The sequence below is a fragment of the Chlorocebus sabaeus genome, chromosome 10 (genome assembly GCF_047675955.1).
Source record: "Chlorocebus sabaeus isolate Y175 chromosome 10, mChlSab1.0.hap1, whole genome shotgun sequence".
NCBI classification, from domain to species: domain Eukaryota; kingdom Metazoa; phylum Chordata; class Mammalia; order Primates; family Cercopithecidae; genus Chlorocebus; species Chlorocebus sabaeus.
Window position 1 is genome coordinate 58,304,754 of NC_132913.1, and position 17,477 is coordinate 58,322,230.

At 37.1% G+C, this 17,477-nt stretch overlaps 1 protein-coding gene across 2 annotated transcripts in view; it reads right to left on the reverse strand.

Annotated features, from left to right (window-relative positions):
- TLK1 (tousled like kinase 1) overlaps positions 1–17,477 on the reverse strand; it is a 166,186-nt gene that overhangs the window by 11,009 nt on the left and 137,700 nt on the right. For both annotated transcript variants that reach the window (XM_007965328.3, XM_073019808.1), the window contains 6 exons: positions 13,245–13,342; positions 9,413–9,494; positions 5,005–5,096; positions 4,833–4,922; positions 4,506–4,675; positions 4,181–4,316 (listed from right to left, as the gene is read on the reverse strand). In XM_007965328.3, coding sequence (XP_007963519.2) covers positions 4,181–4,316; positions 4,506–4,675; positions 4,833–4,922; positions 5,005–5,096; positions 9,413–9,494; positions 13,245–13,342 — 668 coding nt within the window. The remainder of the gene's footprint in view (positions 1–4,180; positions 4,317–4,505; positions 4,676–4,832; positions 4,923–5,004; positions 5,097–9,412; positions 9,495–13,244; positions 13,343–17,477) is intronic.

The window sequence follows — 17,477 nt, forward strand, 5'->3', positions numbered from 1 at the left end:
GGCCAGGGGCATTGTCCAGTATCAAAGAACTTTAAAAGGTGGTCCCTTATTGGCAAGGTACTTCCTGACTTCAGGGACAAAGCACTGATGGAACCAATCCAAAAAAAAGGGTTCTCACTGTCCAGGCCTCCTTGCTGTATAGGCAAAAGGCTGGCAGCTGGTATTTATCTTTTCTGTTTGAGGCTACAGAGTTAGCAGCTTTATAGATAAGGGCAGTCCTGATCATAAACCCAACTGCATTTGCATAAAACAGCAAAGTTAGCCTGTCCCTTCCTGCATCAAATCAAATTTCTCTTTCTTACAAATATAAATGTCCTCTGTGACATTTTTATTTTCTAGAATAAGGCACTTCTGTCTACATTAAATTATCTGTTCAGGCAACTATCCTTTCTCCTCAATTATTTTTTCTTTTTCATTCATTCATTCATGAATGAGACCGAGTCTTGCTCTGTTGCCCAGGCTGGAGTGCAGTGGCGTGATCTCACTCACTACAACCTCTGTCTCCTGGGTTCAAGCAATTCTCCTGCCTCAGTCTCCCTAGTAGCTGAGACTACAGGCACGCGCCACCACACCCAGCTAATTTTTGTATTTTTAGTAGAGATGGGGTTTCACCATTGGCCAGGATGGTCTCGATCTCTTGACCTCGTGATCCGCCCGCCTCGGCCTCACAAAGTGCTGGGATTACAGGCGTGAGCCACTGCGCCCGGCCTCAATTGTTTTCTTAATAACATGTGGGAACTCTTGGGTGGCAGGAGCTGTTTCTCCTGTTATCTTGACATTTTTAAAGTCAAACCTCTTTCTAAAATTATTAAACCATCCTTTACTGGAATGAAATTCTCCAGCTTTAGATCTTTCACCTTCCTTTTGCTTTAAAATTGTCATATAATCTCTTTGTTTTTTCTAAAATCACATTACAGTCTATGGGTATCATGCACCCAAAAAGCTGCATTTTCTTTGTCCTTTTCTTTTGAGACAGGTTCTCACTCTGTTACCCAGGCTGGAGTGCTGTGGTGCAATCTGGGCTTACTGCAATCTCCGCATACCAGGCTCAAGCAATGATCCTCCTGTCTCAGCCTCCTGTGTAGCTGGGGCTACAGGCATGTGCCACCACATGTGGCTAATTTTTGTATGTTTAGGTAGAGATGGGCTTTCGCCATGTTGCTCAGGCTGATCTTCATCTCTCAGGCTCAAGTGATCTGTCTGCCTCAGCCTCCCAAAAGTTCTGGGATTATAGGCATGAGCCACCATGCACGGCTTGCATTTTCAATTAGAGACAAAATGGTGTTTTGCAAAAAGTACAAGGTTTCTGTGCCTGCTGACATACCTGCAGAGACAGGTTTACAAATTTCTTTTTTTTAAACAATGATCTTTTTGTTGAATTCATTTATCTTGGAATGGTGGGCAATTATTCCTCAATCCAAACTATATACCTCAATCTATGGTACATATCAAGCAATTCAACTTTTTCTTGTAATGTCATGATTTTTCTCTGCTCCTTAAGAGCACTTCCAGCATTACTGGTGTTATTCAAGGTTGACAATATTGCACTAAACATGATGAAAAATATTTGAGAATCACGAGAGATTACTTTTTACTCTGATAGGTCTTTTACTGGAGAGATTAATTGCTCACATGGAGGAGATTAGCATCACAATGTTTTAAACAGATACTCAAAACAGTTGAGCTCCTTACAATAGTAACAAGACATAGCTACAAAATTATTACAGTACACAGTATGTGGTACAGTTAATTTTATGAAATTATGATTTAATACGGCATCTTTACTTTTGTTTACATTTCTCTCAACTGCAAATAGCCCCAGGTACAGTCTGTGTTTGTATACATGTTTTGATAAATTTTAACTTCTTATAATAGATTTGTGTACATTTTACGGCAGTAAATGATAAAACAGATGAGTGTCTACATTAATTTAATGCCTTCATGACATATCTTTTTCTTAATTTTTTCAGTATTTTTTTTTCTTTTTCTTTCTTTTTGAGACAGAGTCTTGCTCTGTCGCCCAGGCAGGAGTGCAGTGGTATGATCTCAGCTCACTGCAACCTCCGCCTCCCGGGTTTGAGCAATTCTCCTGCCTCAGCCTCCCGAGTAGCTGGGATTCCAGGCATGCGCCACCACGGCCAGCTAACTTTTGTACTTTTAGTATTTTTAGTAGAGACAAGGTTTCACCACGTTGGCCAGGCTCTTCTCAAACTCCTGACCTCAAGTGACCCGCCCACCTCAGTCTCCCAGAGTGCTGGGATTACAGGCGTGAGCCACCACCTCCAGCCAATTTTTTCAATATTTCTAGGCTACATGGTTCGTCAGTGAGATTTTTTAAATTGTTGCAAATCTCCAAAAAATTTTCCAATGTATTTATCCAAAATAAAAGCCACATAAAAGTGGACCCATGCATTTCAAATCCATTTTATTCAAGGTCAGCTGTACATAGCTAAACAACTAATATGACTGTAGACATAAACCAATTTTTGGACCACAGATTTCCCTGAGAAATACATTCCATGTTCTTATATAACAATGCCATCATTGTATCTCCTTCCAGTGCAGCCCCTGAAACATAAGGTCTTTGTCTCTTGACCATCTGTAAAAGGGAAATTTCCTTGTCCTTCCCTATACTAGTGAAGCCAGAGTGAGAGAGAAACAAATATTGAGAAAGTCCTGTAGAGGAAGAATAATTTATTATTTAGAACATGGTTTTCAAGCTATCTTCCATGGAATCTAAGAAACTACCAGGATGCTTTGTTTTTGTTGGTTTTGTTGATTAGGGTAAGATTTTGTTTAAAAAAAAAAAAAAAAAAGCCTTGTTGCTAAAAAAGTCCAAAGACTTTGAGAATATTGACTTTCAGGGGGTTAGCAGTTTGAATAGTTTTCTTAAAATATGAATAAAAAATTCATGACATTCTCATCTTATCCATGTTCCTAGGAAATGCCACAAGCCAAATTTAAAATTTTAAAGTGGCTTTAAAAGAATACACGAATATGACTAATCCCTGTTCATTAAAAGTGATATCTATACAGACCCGTGGCATCATGTGTAACTGGTTATGATGTGCTCAGGCTGTGTGAACACTGTTCTGGAAAACCTGAGGTCACATTTATGTTCGTAGTCACAATCCTGTTTCAATGAACTTGAACGCAGTTATCTTTCTTCCCATTAAAATGTCACTGTTTATGCTAATTTTCTCTGAGAATTAAGTTTGTTTTGAAATTTTATAGTTTATGTTCTCCACTCTGGTGAATTTAACAAGTTTGAAAATTCATGCTGAAGCAGTTTTTGTGAACATGTAGGTATACTGAGGGGGATGACAGTCATTTAGATTTGTATCTATGAATCTGTGATTATATCTAAATTTAAATCTATACATACCACGTCTTTAAAAGGGATTTCTGAAAGTCAAGTCCAAAGAATATGCCAAATTTATCTCCCATTCACAACCAACAAAACATCCATCTTCCACAAAAACCACCAGGCAGGTGCAGTGGCTCATGCCTCTAATCCAAGCACTTTGGGAGAGGCAGATCACTTGATACTAGGAGTTCAAGACCAGCCTAGGCAACAAATTAAGACTTTGTCTCTACAAAAAATTTAGATTAGCTGGGCATAGTGGTGCATACCTGTGGTCTCAGTTACTCAAGAGTAAGTGGGCGGATTGCTTGAGCCTAGGAGTTTGAGGCTGCAGTGAACTAAGATTATACCACTGCACTCCAGCCTGGGTGATAGGGCAAGACCCTGTCTCAAAATAAAACAAAAATCCCTGCAACCATATAACCTCCATAGAGAGGGCTTGATGCTTGCAGTTTTTGCCTGCAATAGTTAAAATATTATATTAACGTAAGTATTCATATTTATGATAAACATCACCTTAACATTGTAGAAGAAAACCCATGAATGAATTCTTCCTGTTAGGAGTTTCTGACTGGCAGGTACAGAAGTCACTTGTTAATGCCAAGTCATTCTCTCTCCAGTATGCTGTTATTTGCAGTAAGAACAGATGAGAAGAGGAATGGCCACAGAAGTCTCCCTCTTAACTGAGAGTTTAATACCAGTACGTTTTACCACAGTAATCTTAATGGCCACATGGAAATAAAAAAAAACTAAATTTTATCATAAAAGCACTGGGCACTAATCTAGACATTCTGATGTTTTTAGTAATATACTTACCAGTAAGTGCCTGCCCCCTGAGAAGTCAGATCCATTCCATCTACACCATAGCTATCATCATCCATAATCTTGGACAGACCAAAATCAGTGATTTTGATTTCACCACATGCTGTTCCATCTACCAGTAGGATGTTTCCTAAGAATAAAATGTAAGATTCTTTTAATGATACATACATGAAAAACGTAACTTTAGTAACTTTAAATTTTACTAGTATTCTACTGATGTCTTAAAAGCAAAACCAAAAATCATGTTTTCAGATAACTTAATGACTTTTAAAAACTATACTCAAGTTTTAAAAAAAAATTAGACAAATTTCATAATTACCTGGCTTAAGGTCATAATGTATAATAGGGGGTTTGATCTCATTGAGATATCTTAGTGCATTTACAATCTGCATTACAATAGACCTAGCTTCTTTCTCTGACATTAACTTGTGTTGCTTCAGATAGAAATCCAAGTCATTGCCTTCACAGTATTCTAACACTGTACAAAACCTACAACAGAGAAGAGAAAAGAAATTAGACATAAGTATTATCCAAGAATTCAGAATCACAATGGGGAAATGGAGAGTATTTATATCATCAACACAGGATGGGGAAAGACAGAGTAAGCATATCCTTCCTTAAAAATTAAACTTTAATATTCACTTACGTATCTGTATCCAAGGAGAAATAATCATAGAGTTTAACTATTCTGGGGTGATCCAGTTCTTTGTGTATTCTATACTCTCTGCAGGCATGTCTACGGGAAGACAGTGTATTAATTCTCCATAACCATTCAAAAAACATTCAATTTTAAAAAACCATAAAGTATTAGTATTTACTTGTGGTAGTTTTCTTTCTTCTCATCTCTCCAGCTTTTATTAAGCTGATGTATCTTCACAGCAGCATATCTTTGTTCATATAGGTCAAAAGCCTAGGATTTCAAGTCAAACACAATTAAGATGAAAGACCAATTGAATACCTGAAGAGATGTTTTTGGTGATAATTTTTGCAATAATATGGAATTAGGACAAACCCTACAATTATTAATTATCTTCTCTGCTAAGACTATATATAGTTCAATGACACTTTTATTATCAGAAGACAGAAATTCCACGGTAATAAATCAGAGAAAACCTTAATGTGAATTTTCACATTAAATTTTATAAATGCCAATATACTGAATAGAAATAAAACAATAAAGCTATTATTGGTTTTTAATATGGATTTATTCCTCTATACTGGTAGTAAGCAGCCAGGAAAACAGACTGTACCACTTTTTTTTAGGTCGGATAAAACCTCTTAAATCTATCTTTTCCTAGCAATGCCCTACTTCTTTTTCACTTTTTAGAAAAATTAAATAGTTCCTAAGAGTTATTTTTCCAACTGTTGAAAAAAAATTCTACAGTTATTATAAAACTGTTCAAACATATACAAAAGTAGACTACTATAATGTGCCCTTACGCCCCACCATCCAGTTTCAAAAATTATCAATATTTTGCCATTCTTGTTTCTTCTATTCCCTACTACCCTTGCATCTCACCCCCTCAACCAGAGTATTATTAAAACAAATACATTATTTCCTCCTAGTAAACACATCAGTATTTAAATAAAAATAACCACATATCATTATCACACCTATTACATCAGTAATAATTCCTTAATCTCGTCTAATATCTAACCTGTCTTCAATTTTCCCTGGTTGTCTCAAAAAGAATTTATACTTCATTTGTTCAAATCACCAGCCTATTTCTTAAATTAAAAACACAGAATGATCAGTGTTTTAACAGCTTTATATGACTTGTGTTTTTTTTTTTAAATAATGAATACTATTAAAGAGACATTTAATAATTTTGGTTCTATTGTGATTTATACAGAAAGGTGCCCCTTTCACTTAAAAGTTTACGTATTTATTAGAAAGAAGGTCCCATTCCCTCCCATCAATTTAACCTAAACATAAGCAGGAGGGGATAAACAGTAAAGTGACTACTTTGGTACAAAACTATAAAAGTATGAGATGAGATATAATACAGCATACAGTTGTTAAGAATATTCTCATTGCAATCAGATTAGCTTATTAACTGAGTGACTCTGTGCTAATACCCTCTCTGAGCCCCAAAAGTTAGGGTTATTGAGAGGATTAAATGGGGTAAAACATATGAGGTGTTTAGAACAATACATGGTACAGCCAAGAAACATTAGCTAATTACATATTATTATCAAAGGTTAAGTGTAAAGAAATTAAAAAGAATAAAAATAAAATAAGTTTATGTAAGGGACAAGGCAGAAAAAATCTATAAAGAATTAAATTCAAAGGCAATCACAATAAAGGATAATTGAAGAAAAAACTGAGTATATAACCAATAAAAAGTTATTATCAGAGTATACTGATTATAATAAATTACATATAACACATCATCCTCCCAAGATTTCAGGTGAGTAGAAGTATACCTTTCCATAAGATTAATATGGCAATCACTCAGCAACTGACTCAACATCTCCCACCTTGGTATAAAATACAACTCTTTACTTCTTGACTTACAATCTGCTTTTTGTCTGGTTGTTTTCCAACAGACCTGGCAATCATGAAAGGGCTTTAAAGGGCTTAGAGAATGATGTTACTAGTATTTAGGTCAGTATAGAAAGTTCAAGTCACTGGGCCCCAATCTGCACTTTCTAATCTCTATGTAAGCCTCTTCTACAAAAGTCCTACCTATGAGGCTAAAATAGTTATTTAAAATACAACCAGGCAGTGGTAGAGGGCTGTTATGAAGGCTCATGGTAAGTTCATAAGCTCAACAACTTTTAGGCCACGCTAATGCTAACTGCACTTTTAGTGACTTTTAGATCCCAGCTGAACTATCATGATAATCTTTTCTACCTTATGTTAAGCCTACTTCACCCATTAAGTTCTTAAGGATAAACTATCATTAGAATCAGAGAAACAGGAATTGGAAGAAAGCTCAAAGATCACTTTTGATGAATGAGGAAGGTGAGGACCCTGACATGTAATGCTTATCTAAGTTAACAAAATAACAAAAAATAGTGCATGGGTGAACTGATACCAGAACTGAAGTTCTCTTAATCTAAATCCCATTTTTCCAACTCAGAACCAGAAGCGAGAAGGGCATAGTCTTTGACCCATGCAACAGTCAGGATTCCTTTTTTTTTTTTTTTGAGAGAAAGTGTCTCCCTCTGTCCCCCAGCGTAGAGTGCAGTAGCACAATCTTGGCTCATTGCAACCTCCCACCTCTAAGGCTCAAGCAATTATCATGCCTCAGCCTCCAAGTAGCTGGGACTATAGACATGTGCCATCATGCCGAGCTACTTTTTTTTGTATTTTTAGTAGAAACTAAAGGGGTTCACCATGTTGCCCAGACTAGTCTCAAACTCCTGAGTTCAGGCAATCTGCCTGCCTTGGCCCCACAAAGTGCTAAGATTACAGGTATGAGCCACGGCCAACAGGCAAGATTTCTAATAATCTTATTAGCTTATCTTAGCACCGATGTTCTATGTGATTTACATGTGACAACTCAGTTAATCACTGCAACAACCCTATAATGTAGGTATTGTTACTATTCCCAGAAGGAGACATGAGACAGAGATTTAAATAATAAGCCCAAATTAATAAAATTAGTCAATAGCAGTCAGGATTTAAACTTAGCTGTATGGCTTCAGAACCAAAGCTTTTAACCAACTATGCCAATATGTAAAGAAGCACAAAGTATTACAAGGAATCTGTAATACTATCAAATACACCAAATCTATCTGAGAAGATGCAGAGGGTCAGGGAAGCTGTTTAGAGGAACTAAAGATGAGCATATACCCTTCACTAGGACTTCATTCTAAGAGCAAATGGGAAGCTACTGGGGCTTTTAAGTAGGACAGATGATCAGGTTGTCTTTTATAAAAAGTTTACTCTATTTGTAGTGTACAAAATGACTTGAGAAAAGCAACGCCCAAAAGAAGACAATCAGCTATGAGGTTCCGGAAGAAGCCTTGAGCTAAGAGACAGAAGGGAAGGGTCATGGCTGAATTTAGGAGAACTTAATGACATTGATAATAGCAGGAACTAGGGACTTATAATACGTGAGGGCAAGGGAATAAAGGGAAAAGAAGAGCATACGATGGTTTTTGTGTTTTTTTCACTTGAGGGACCACGCAGATGAATGGCACTGTTAAATACTGAAGTCAGGGAAGTCAGAAGCAGTGTTAAAAGGCATTTTAGAGGAGAGGAAGATAACTTCTATTTCAAATGTGAGTTTCCAGTACCTACGAAGCACCCACATGAGGTAAGTCATGTATACAAACACACTTTGAGGTATTGAGCTCAGAAAGAAAGTGTGAGCTGTGTATCACCTGGGGGTGACACCAAATAGACAACCCAGTGAATGAGAGAGGATAAAAACCTTCTTAAGAGAGAATACAGAATGATAAAAGGGACCTTAGGAATCCAATATTTAAAGGTTACACTAAAAGATACAATGTAAAGTACAAAAAAATAAAGAAAGGTATAAAATAGTGAACATGGGGAGTAAAAATGCCTACATTTATACATACGCATTTGAGAAACAGACTTGACATAGGTAGAAATTTGGATAAATTCAGGACATGTTAATACTTCAGACGTTTTTAAATTAAGGGGTACAATCTTTCTACAAGTGTACTGTATTAAATGGCTACCGGCCTATCTTGATTTAAATAGCTGCTACTCTTTGTATTGGACTGGTTAATGGTGACTAGGTATCAAATATCACAGGGACTGTGCAGGTGGCAAACAGTCTTCGGATTCTGGAAAGAAGACAACAGAAGCCACAACAAACCCTTTTATGTAATGAGGACATATAATCGATAAACAAAAGACAAGTACCTTTTTTTTTTTTTTTTTTTTTTTTTGAGACAGGGTCTTGCTGTGTCACCCAGACTAGAGTGCAGTGGTGCAATCATAGCTTATTGTGGCCATGAATTCCTGGACTCTGAGACACTCCCACCTCAGCCTCCTGAGTTGCTGGGGCTACATGTGTGCGCCACCACACCTGGCTGATTTTTTTTTTTTTTTAGTAGAGACGAGGTCTCACTATGTTGCCCAGGTTGGTCTCAAACTCCTGGCCTCAGGCACCCTCCCATCTCCCAAAGCCCTGGGGTTACATGTGTGAGCCGCCATGCCCAGCCAACATAAGTACTTCTTAACCACATACTCCTATATCCTTGCTACATTAGTGTAAAAAAACAGAATAAAATTTACATTACCTTATATACTTCACTAAAGCCACCTCTACCAAGTAGATGAAGTAATAAATATCTTTCATTTAATGTTGGGTGATCTTTGAACCTTATGGGTGGGGGGAAAAAACAGACATATTAAAACACACACACAAAAATTCCTTCTACATTGAAGTTCTACTCTCTTATTCTACTCCTAGCTATTTATTTCTCAGTTACTCCACTGCTAATATCAAATTTCATTCAATATTTCTTTTCATTCTCTACCAGTCTACCTGCACAACTACCACCCATCTTAAAGCTTTGGTGCTCACAAAACTTAACTTTTATAGCTCAATATTCAGGATCAATGACCAATTATAGCACTCTCACAAAGACCTAACAATTACTGCATTGCCAAGAGCTTCATAAAATCCTTTATGTACTCAGCATGAATCACTTCTCTGGAAAAAACAGACTTTTATATTGGGAGTTATAATTAATCAATATTTTACAGTATGGACATATGATTAAACACAATTATAAACTGGCCTTCATCATTAAATTTTACTGTCTTTGGACTTTTGTAAAATAAATTAACCACCAATTTTTAAAAAGATTTTTTAAAATTTAAAAAAAAAAATCACTCACAGGTAATACTACCACTATCACTATTTAGTATTTATTGTACTTGCCGTATATAGGCTGAGTATCCCTTATTGAAATACCTGGAACCAGAAGTGTTTCCGATTTTGGATTTTTTTTTTAAATTTTATTTTAGGATACTGCCAACTGAGTGTCCTTAATCTGAAAATCCAAAATCTGAAATGCTCCAATGAGCATTTCCTTTGTGCATGACCTTTGAATGTCATGTCAGAGCTCAAAAATTTTCAGATTTCAGAGCAGTTTACATTTCAGATTTCCAAAATTGGGATGTTCAACTTATGTGCTGTATGCTCTTACCTGTATTAACTCATTCAGTTTTCAACTCACCCTATCAGGTAGGTCTTATAACTATGTCTATTTTATAAATGAAGGTACTGCTGCAAAGAGAAGTTAAGTAACTTGCTTAACGGCTAATAAAAGGCAGGACTTAGCAGAAAATTATGGTTCCAAAATGTACACTTTCAAAAAAAAAAACCAATGTTAGCTTTACAATGCTAACACACTGCTTTTTTTGTTTGTTTTGAGACAGAGACTCGCTCTGGCTCATCTAGGCTCACTGCAGCCTCCGCCTCCCGGGTTAAAGCAATTCTTCTGCCTCAGCCTCCCGATTAGTTAGGACTACAGGCATGTGCCACCATGCCCAGCTAATTTTTGTATTTTTTTTTTTTTTTTTTTTTTTAGACGGAGTCTCGCTGTGTCGCCCAGGCTGGAGTGCAGTGGCGCGATCTCGGCTCACTGCAAGCGCCGCCTCCCGGGTTCACGCCATTCTCCCGCCTCAGCCTCCGAGTAGCTGGGACTACAGGCGCCCGCCACCACGCCCGGCTAGTTTTTTGTATTTTTAGTAGAGACGGGGTTTCACCATGTTAGCCAGGATGGTCTCGATCTCCTGACCTCGTGATCCACCCGCCTCGGCCTCCCAAAGTGCTGGGATTACAGGCTTGAGCCACCACGCCCGGCCAATTTTTGTATTTTTAATAAAGACGGGGTTTCACCATATTGGCCAGGCTGGTCTCGAACTCCTGGCCTCGTGATCCCCCTGCCTCAGCCTCCCAAAGTGCTGCGATTACAGGCATGAGCCAACACGCCCGGCCAAAATACATTGTATTTTATTATTTTTTTTCAAAATCAATTGACTACAGATTAAGTAATTTAAGCTTTCTCTTGAGAAACTTGTAGATATAAGAAATTTCTGCTTCGTTTCAAGCCACACTGTAAAGCTGTAACAGTTGATTTTATTTTCATCAATGTAAGTCAGATCCACAAAATTTGAAATGTAATTTTCAGAACAGTTAGTCTTAAATTAGTTTTGTACCATATGCTCTATTAGATTTTCTTTTTTAGACAGAGTCTCACTTTTTTTTTTGACAGAGTCTTGCTCTGTTGCCCAGGCTGGAGTGCCGTGGCACAACCTCCGCCTCTTGGGTTCAAGTGATTCTCCTGCCTCAGCCCTCCCAACTAGCTGGGATTACAGGTGCCCACCACAATGCCCAGCTAGTTTTTTTATTTTTAGTAGAGATGGGGTTTCACCATGTTGGCCAGGCTGGTCTCGAACTCCTAACCTCAAGTGATCCGCCCACCTCAGCCTCCCAAAGTGCTGGGATTACAGGCGTGAGCCACCACACCTGGCCCCTCGCTTTTTTTTTTTTTTTTTTTTTTTTTTTTTTTTTTTTGAGACAAAGTCTCACTTTATCACTCAGGCTGGAGTGCAATCTAGGCTCACTGCAGGCTCAACATCCCAGGCTCAGGCGATCCTCCCACCTCAGTCTGCCAAGTAGCTGCGACAACAGGTGCATGCCACCATTCCCTGCTAAGTTTTGTATTTTTTGTAGAGACAGGGTTTTTCCACCTTGCTCAGGCTCGTTTTCGACTCCTGGGCTCAAGTAATTTGCTTGCATTGGCCTCCCAAAGTGCAAGGATTACAGGCGTAAGCCAGCACAACTGGCTTTCATTAGAATTTTAATCTGACATAATTTAGGTTATTCCATAACTATATTATTTCTTTCCCTGCACACAATGGAATGATCTGTGTATTTCTGAATTACACACATACATAGACATCACAAGAAGGCCTTTCTAAGCAAGATTTGATTTCACTCAGAAATTGGCCAGTTCCTATTCTGATACTTGTATTAACTCATGAAGCTTTAAACTACACGAATAGTCTTAAAGATGAAGTGTAAACAGAAACCTTTCCTCTCTTTTACATCAGCTAAATCCAAGTAGTACCTTGCTTAATTTCTACTTCTACGTCTTGCTCAATTTCTATCTTTTTCATGAAGCTCCCACAAGCCCACAGATATTTTCTTTTCTTTCAATTGCTTCAACATGTACTGTCTATGGCACTCATTCTGACAACCGATTAAGAATACAGACTGTAACTTCTACTTTCCCATTTCTCTCCCAATTCTTGCATAATGTGGGACACATGGCTTACTGAAATACTTTTGGTTGAAATAATTTCTCCTTCACTACTATAACATTAACTTTGGTATTCAAATATTTATTAAGTGCCTGCCATATGTCAGACACTGGTCTAGGCTTTATGGATACAGCAAGAACAAAACCAAGTCCTTGCACTCATGAAGCTTACATTCTAGAGGGAGGAGACAATAACTACAAAATAAATTTATAATTTCAGATAGTGATCAACATTGTGAAAATGTAAAGCAATGTAACAATACTAAAAGAGGATATGAAGAGGCAGAGATTTTTTTTTTTTTTTTTTTTTTTTTTTAAATGAAATGGGGGTCTCACTATGTTGACGAGGCTGGTTTTGAACTCCTGGCCAAAGCAATCCTCCTATCTTAGTCTCCTGAGTAGCTGGAACTACAGGTGAGCAACACTGGGCCTGGCTAGGGACTACTATTTTAAATACGGTGGTCTAAGAATGGCCTTTCTAAAGAACATTTGGAGTGAGATAAGTAATTAAGCCAATTAGGTTTTTAGAGGAGGAACATCCAGGCAGAGGAAATGGTAAGCACAAAAGCCCACTGAGATGGCAATGCCCTTGACATGTTTAAGAGAAGTGAGGACAGTTAGGTGGCCAGGGACCAGATCATAAAAGGCCTTCCAAGCCATGGGAACGACTTTGGATCTTTTGTAAGTACGATGAGACAACCCAAGAAGGAAATATTGTGTTTACGTTCTCTACGGGGCGGGGAGGGGAGGAGGAGTTTTAATAATATAAAACTATGAAATGCAAATAATGACTTACTGTGAATTATCTTCATTGTTTATTCTTTTCAGCTCACGTATGTGAAGATTTCTGACTCTTTCCAAACGTTCAAGTTCTGCCTGGATTTCTGCTTCTTCCTGAAAATGAAGAGAGGGGACTATAACAAGCTCAATTTATTTGCGATATAAAAAAGATATTTTTACCCATGCATCAATTTTTTACAGTGATGGGAAGAATAGTATATTATAGAGTTAAAAGACCAAAGTGCTCTTTTCAATGCCCAAAAGATGGAATGAGATAAGGCAAAAATCTATTTCAAGAAAACATCCTCCACATGAAAATCTATACCTAATCAGATGCTGGGTTGTATTCTGTACTACAAGAAATCTGTTTTTATAATGTGTATACTGAAAGGTAGTTGAAAACTGACATAACATAAAATGAGCTATTTCTAGTTCATGCAAATTTTAATTTAAGAAGGAATAATTTACTAGTAGAAAACAAATAAAATGAATATATTTTATAATAGTTAAAAGAGGAAGAAAGAAAAAAGCAGAATGATTCTTCCTACACCTTACAGCATTTGGAGTACAAATACATACATACATACACACACACACACACAAATTGACCACTCACTTGGATCTCACTGCAATCCTAAAGAGATATTACAACAAAAAATTTATAGATTGCTGTAGCAGACCCTAAGGTATCAGAGCAGAAGTAAATAAATCTTAAAGAAATTTAATAATCAATATAAATACTGTGACAAATACATTTTTGTCTTAAAATACACAACTTTTAGACTAGCCACCAAAACAAGTAAGTACACATATCACTCATGTCATTCATTCATTCACACACACACACCCCTTTGTCAATACAAATTTGAATACTACTTTAAAAATGGGTAAGACTAGAGCTGGGTGCAGTGGCTCACACCTGTAATCCTAGCACTTTGGACTTTGGGAGGCCAAGGCGGGCGGATCACCTGAGGTCGGGAGTGCGAGACCAGCCTGACCAACATGGAGAAACCCCGTCTCTACTAAAAATACAAAATTAGCCAGGCATGGTGGCACATGCCTGTAATCCTAGCTGCTCGGGAGGCTGAGGCAGGAGAATTGCTTGAACCTGGGAGGCGGAGGTTGTGCAGTGAGCTGAGATCGCACCATTGCACTTCAGCCTGGGCAACAAGAGGGAAACTCCATCCCCGCTCTCCACCCCCAACCACTGGCCAGCAAAAAAAAAAAAAAAAAAAAAGGATAAGCCTGTGCCAGGTTTCAGTGAAAATTTCTAGGCCAATTTCTTTCTTTACTCTGTCACCCAGCTGGAGCGCAGTGGCATGATCACAGCGCACCTTAGCCTTGACCTCCCAGGCTCAAGCAATCCTCCTGCCTCAGCCTCCCAAGTAGCTAGGACCACAGGCATGCACCACCACACCATTTTTTTTTTTTTTTTTTTTTTTAGAGATGGGGTCTCACTATGTTGCCCAGGCTAGGGAACTCCTGAGTTCAAGGGATCCTCCTGTTTCAGCCTCCCAAAGTGTTGGGATTATAGGTGTGAGCCACTATGCCCAGCTTAGAATATTTTTAGTACATAATTTTGAAGTAAAGAAATACAGATCACCTTGGCATAATGTGTACCCACTAGAATTGTAAATCTAGACCACATGGAACAGAAGTTTTCTCTGAATAATGCATTTAAATATTTCATCAGCTCCTTTGCTTCTTTTCTTTTAGTAATTTATCTTTTGATATAAAAAATTCTTTACCTCAAAATATAACTCTGAAATTTACTTTGAAAATATAAATATTATCATTTCATTCAAAGACAGATAGTAGAGGTATAAAGCTTATTACAACGGTACCTAAGACAGAAATTCAGAGGAATATTTTAAGCATTAAGAGGAAAAAACAAATTATATCTCTATCTTAAGGTTACTTTTATTATTTTAAAATGAAATTCAACCACTACTTGTTGCAGAGACATTTAATGCACATTTGATATTACATGGCAAACAGAAAATTTCAAAATAAATTCAAACGAAGATAAATCTTTCTAGAATTATTGGGAGATTTTCTAAAATAGGTACACTACATAGATTGTCTTAATTTAACTGAAATTTCCTCATTAATAGCTTCAGTCACATATATTTTTAATTTTAATTTTAAAAAATGATATCTTAGGAGATTCAATAAAGTTTCACTATAAAAACAGGAAGTAAATTTTAAAGCTTTGAGACAAAAAACTCAAAACATAGCTTAGTTATCATAGTTTAGCCATCTAAAATAGATAAGAAACTGGCCATACAGGTTTACCCAGGAGTATGAAAGAATTTAATTTACACTAGAAATCTAGAATCTAGATTCAGTTCTAATCTAGACTAGAATCTAGAAAGCAACGACTTTTCCCCTGCATATTACTAACATTTGCTGCTCAAGAACTTAATTTGACTGTCATACGTTAGGAAGCTACTCAACATTTGGTAGGCTGGTGAAAGTTTAAATAATCTGATAAAATTGTGAAAAGCCTATTAGAATAAATACTTGTTTTAACCTTTATTTGAAATTGTGGCATGGGGAGACTATCTCAATAGTGAATTTATAAAAGCCAAATTTTATTGAGTCATAAATATATGTTACGAGATTCAAATAGGTTGCTGAGGAACAAAATTACATTTGTTTTATAACCTTCAGATGTCTATACAATGGTAGTAATCAATATTACAAAATAAATACTTGTTAAAGTAAAATGTATGTCTGTATCAGCAAATTAAAGCAAGTTTTTTTTTTTTTGCCTCTAAAAACATGACAAATACGTCTCATAAAAATCTTACAAAATAAAAGCACAAGCAAGTTTCATTCCATTTGAATTGTTAAGTTTACTGGAAGAAAAACAAAATGTCAGTAGTACTAGAGAAAGAAAAAAAGATGGATTCTGGGTATTTAGAAGGAAATGTCAAGGGAAGAAACTATGTCTTATATAGATAGATATAAACCCACCATACTCAGTGAAATATATTTGTCTTTCATCTTGTAACTCAGTATATCGCAATATCTTAGACTTCAAGCAAACTGACACACTTCTGGGGGAAAGGTAACTCTGCTACTCTAAAAATTCCACTAAGAAAAAGTACATATATTGTGATGGGCTGAATGTCTGTGTTCCCCCAAAAATTCATGTATTGAAGCCCTTATTCCCTAATAGGGCAGCATTTGAAGATGAGGCCTTTGGGAGGTACTCAGGGTTGGATCAGGTTATGGGGCCTTCATGATGGGATTAGTGGCCTTATGAGAAGAAAAGTCCCCCCACCCCCATCCAAGGAGCACAGAGAAAAGGCCATGTGAGGACAAAGTGAGAGGGTGGCTATCTGCAAGCCAGCAAGAGAGCCCTTACCCAAAACCAAACTCTGCCTGATCTTGTCATGGACTTCTAGAACAAATTTCTGCTGTTTAGGTGCCCAGTCTGATATTTTGTTATGGACAACACACATACTTGTAGGTAAATGCTAGGGCAGTACTACCTAGCACCTTGTCCTCAGAGCATGGGGCAAGGCCCAGTTTTGGTTTGGCCCAGGGTACAATAGTCTGAACAACTAACTTATCTTTGCTACAGATCGTTTCCAAAGATCTATACAGTAGCCTACATTCTCCTTGCCTGAGACTGACATTAACCTCTGGGCCATCCTCAGAATTACTCTTTTTCCAAGGGTTCAGGAGAAGACAGGATTAACTAGGCTTACAATTGATCTGAATTCATCACAGAATAGAATCCTCAAACTCATAGCAAAACTAGGCCAGATGAGTAGACTGAAAGGAGACAATCCAATCAGCTAAGTTGTGCTTAGTAAGAACACCAAGTTTCAGTCCTGAATTCATACACTAGTTGAGCAGTTAACGAAAGCAGAGAAAATCTAGAAGAAACAAAGAGACAAATAGCATCTCCAGAAATGAACTGGTCTCTGTAGGCTATTACAATGAAGAGACATAAATAAGAACAGACTGTATTAAAGAAAGAGGTAGGTTTGGCAATTAAATACACAATAAAAGGACATGGCTCTTTTCTGTTTAAACAAAAAATACAATGGAAAATTTAACAATACACACTATAGCTATTTTAACAGTATTTTAAAATAAAATCTAATACTCTCACATAAAAAGCCAAGTCAGACAGGTAGACAACAGATCTCAACACTGTCTCATTGTTTAAGTAATCTGCAAAAAACACTACCTTCTAACAATTAAAATTTAAAAAAAATGTGTACGGATAAAT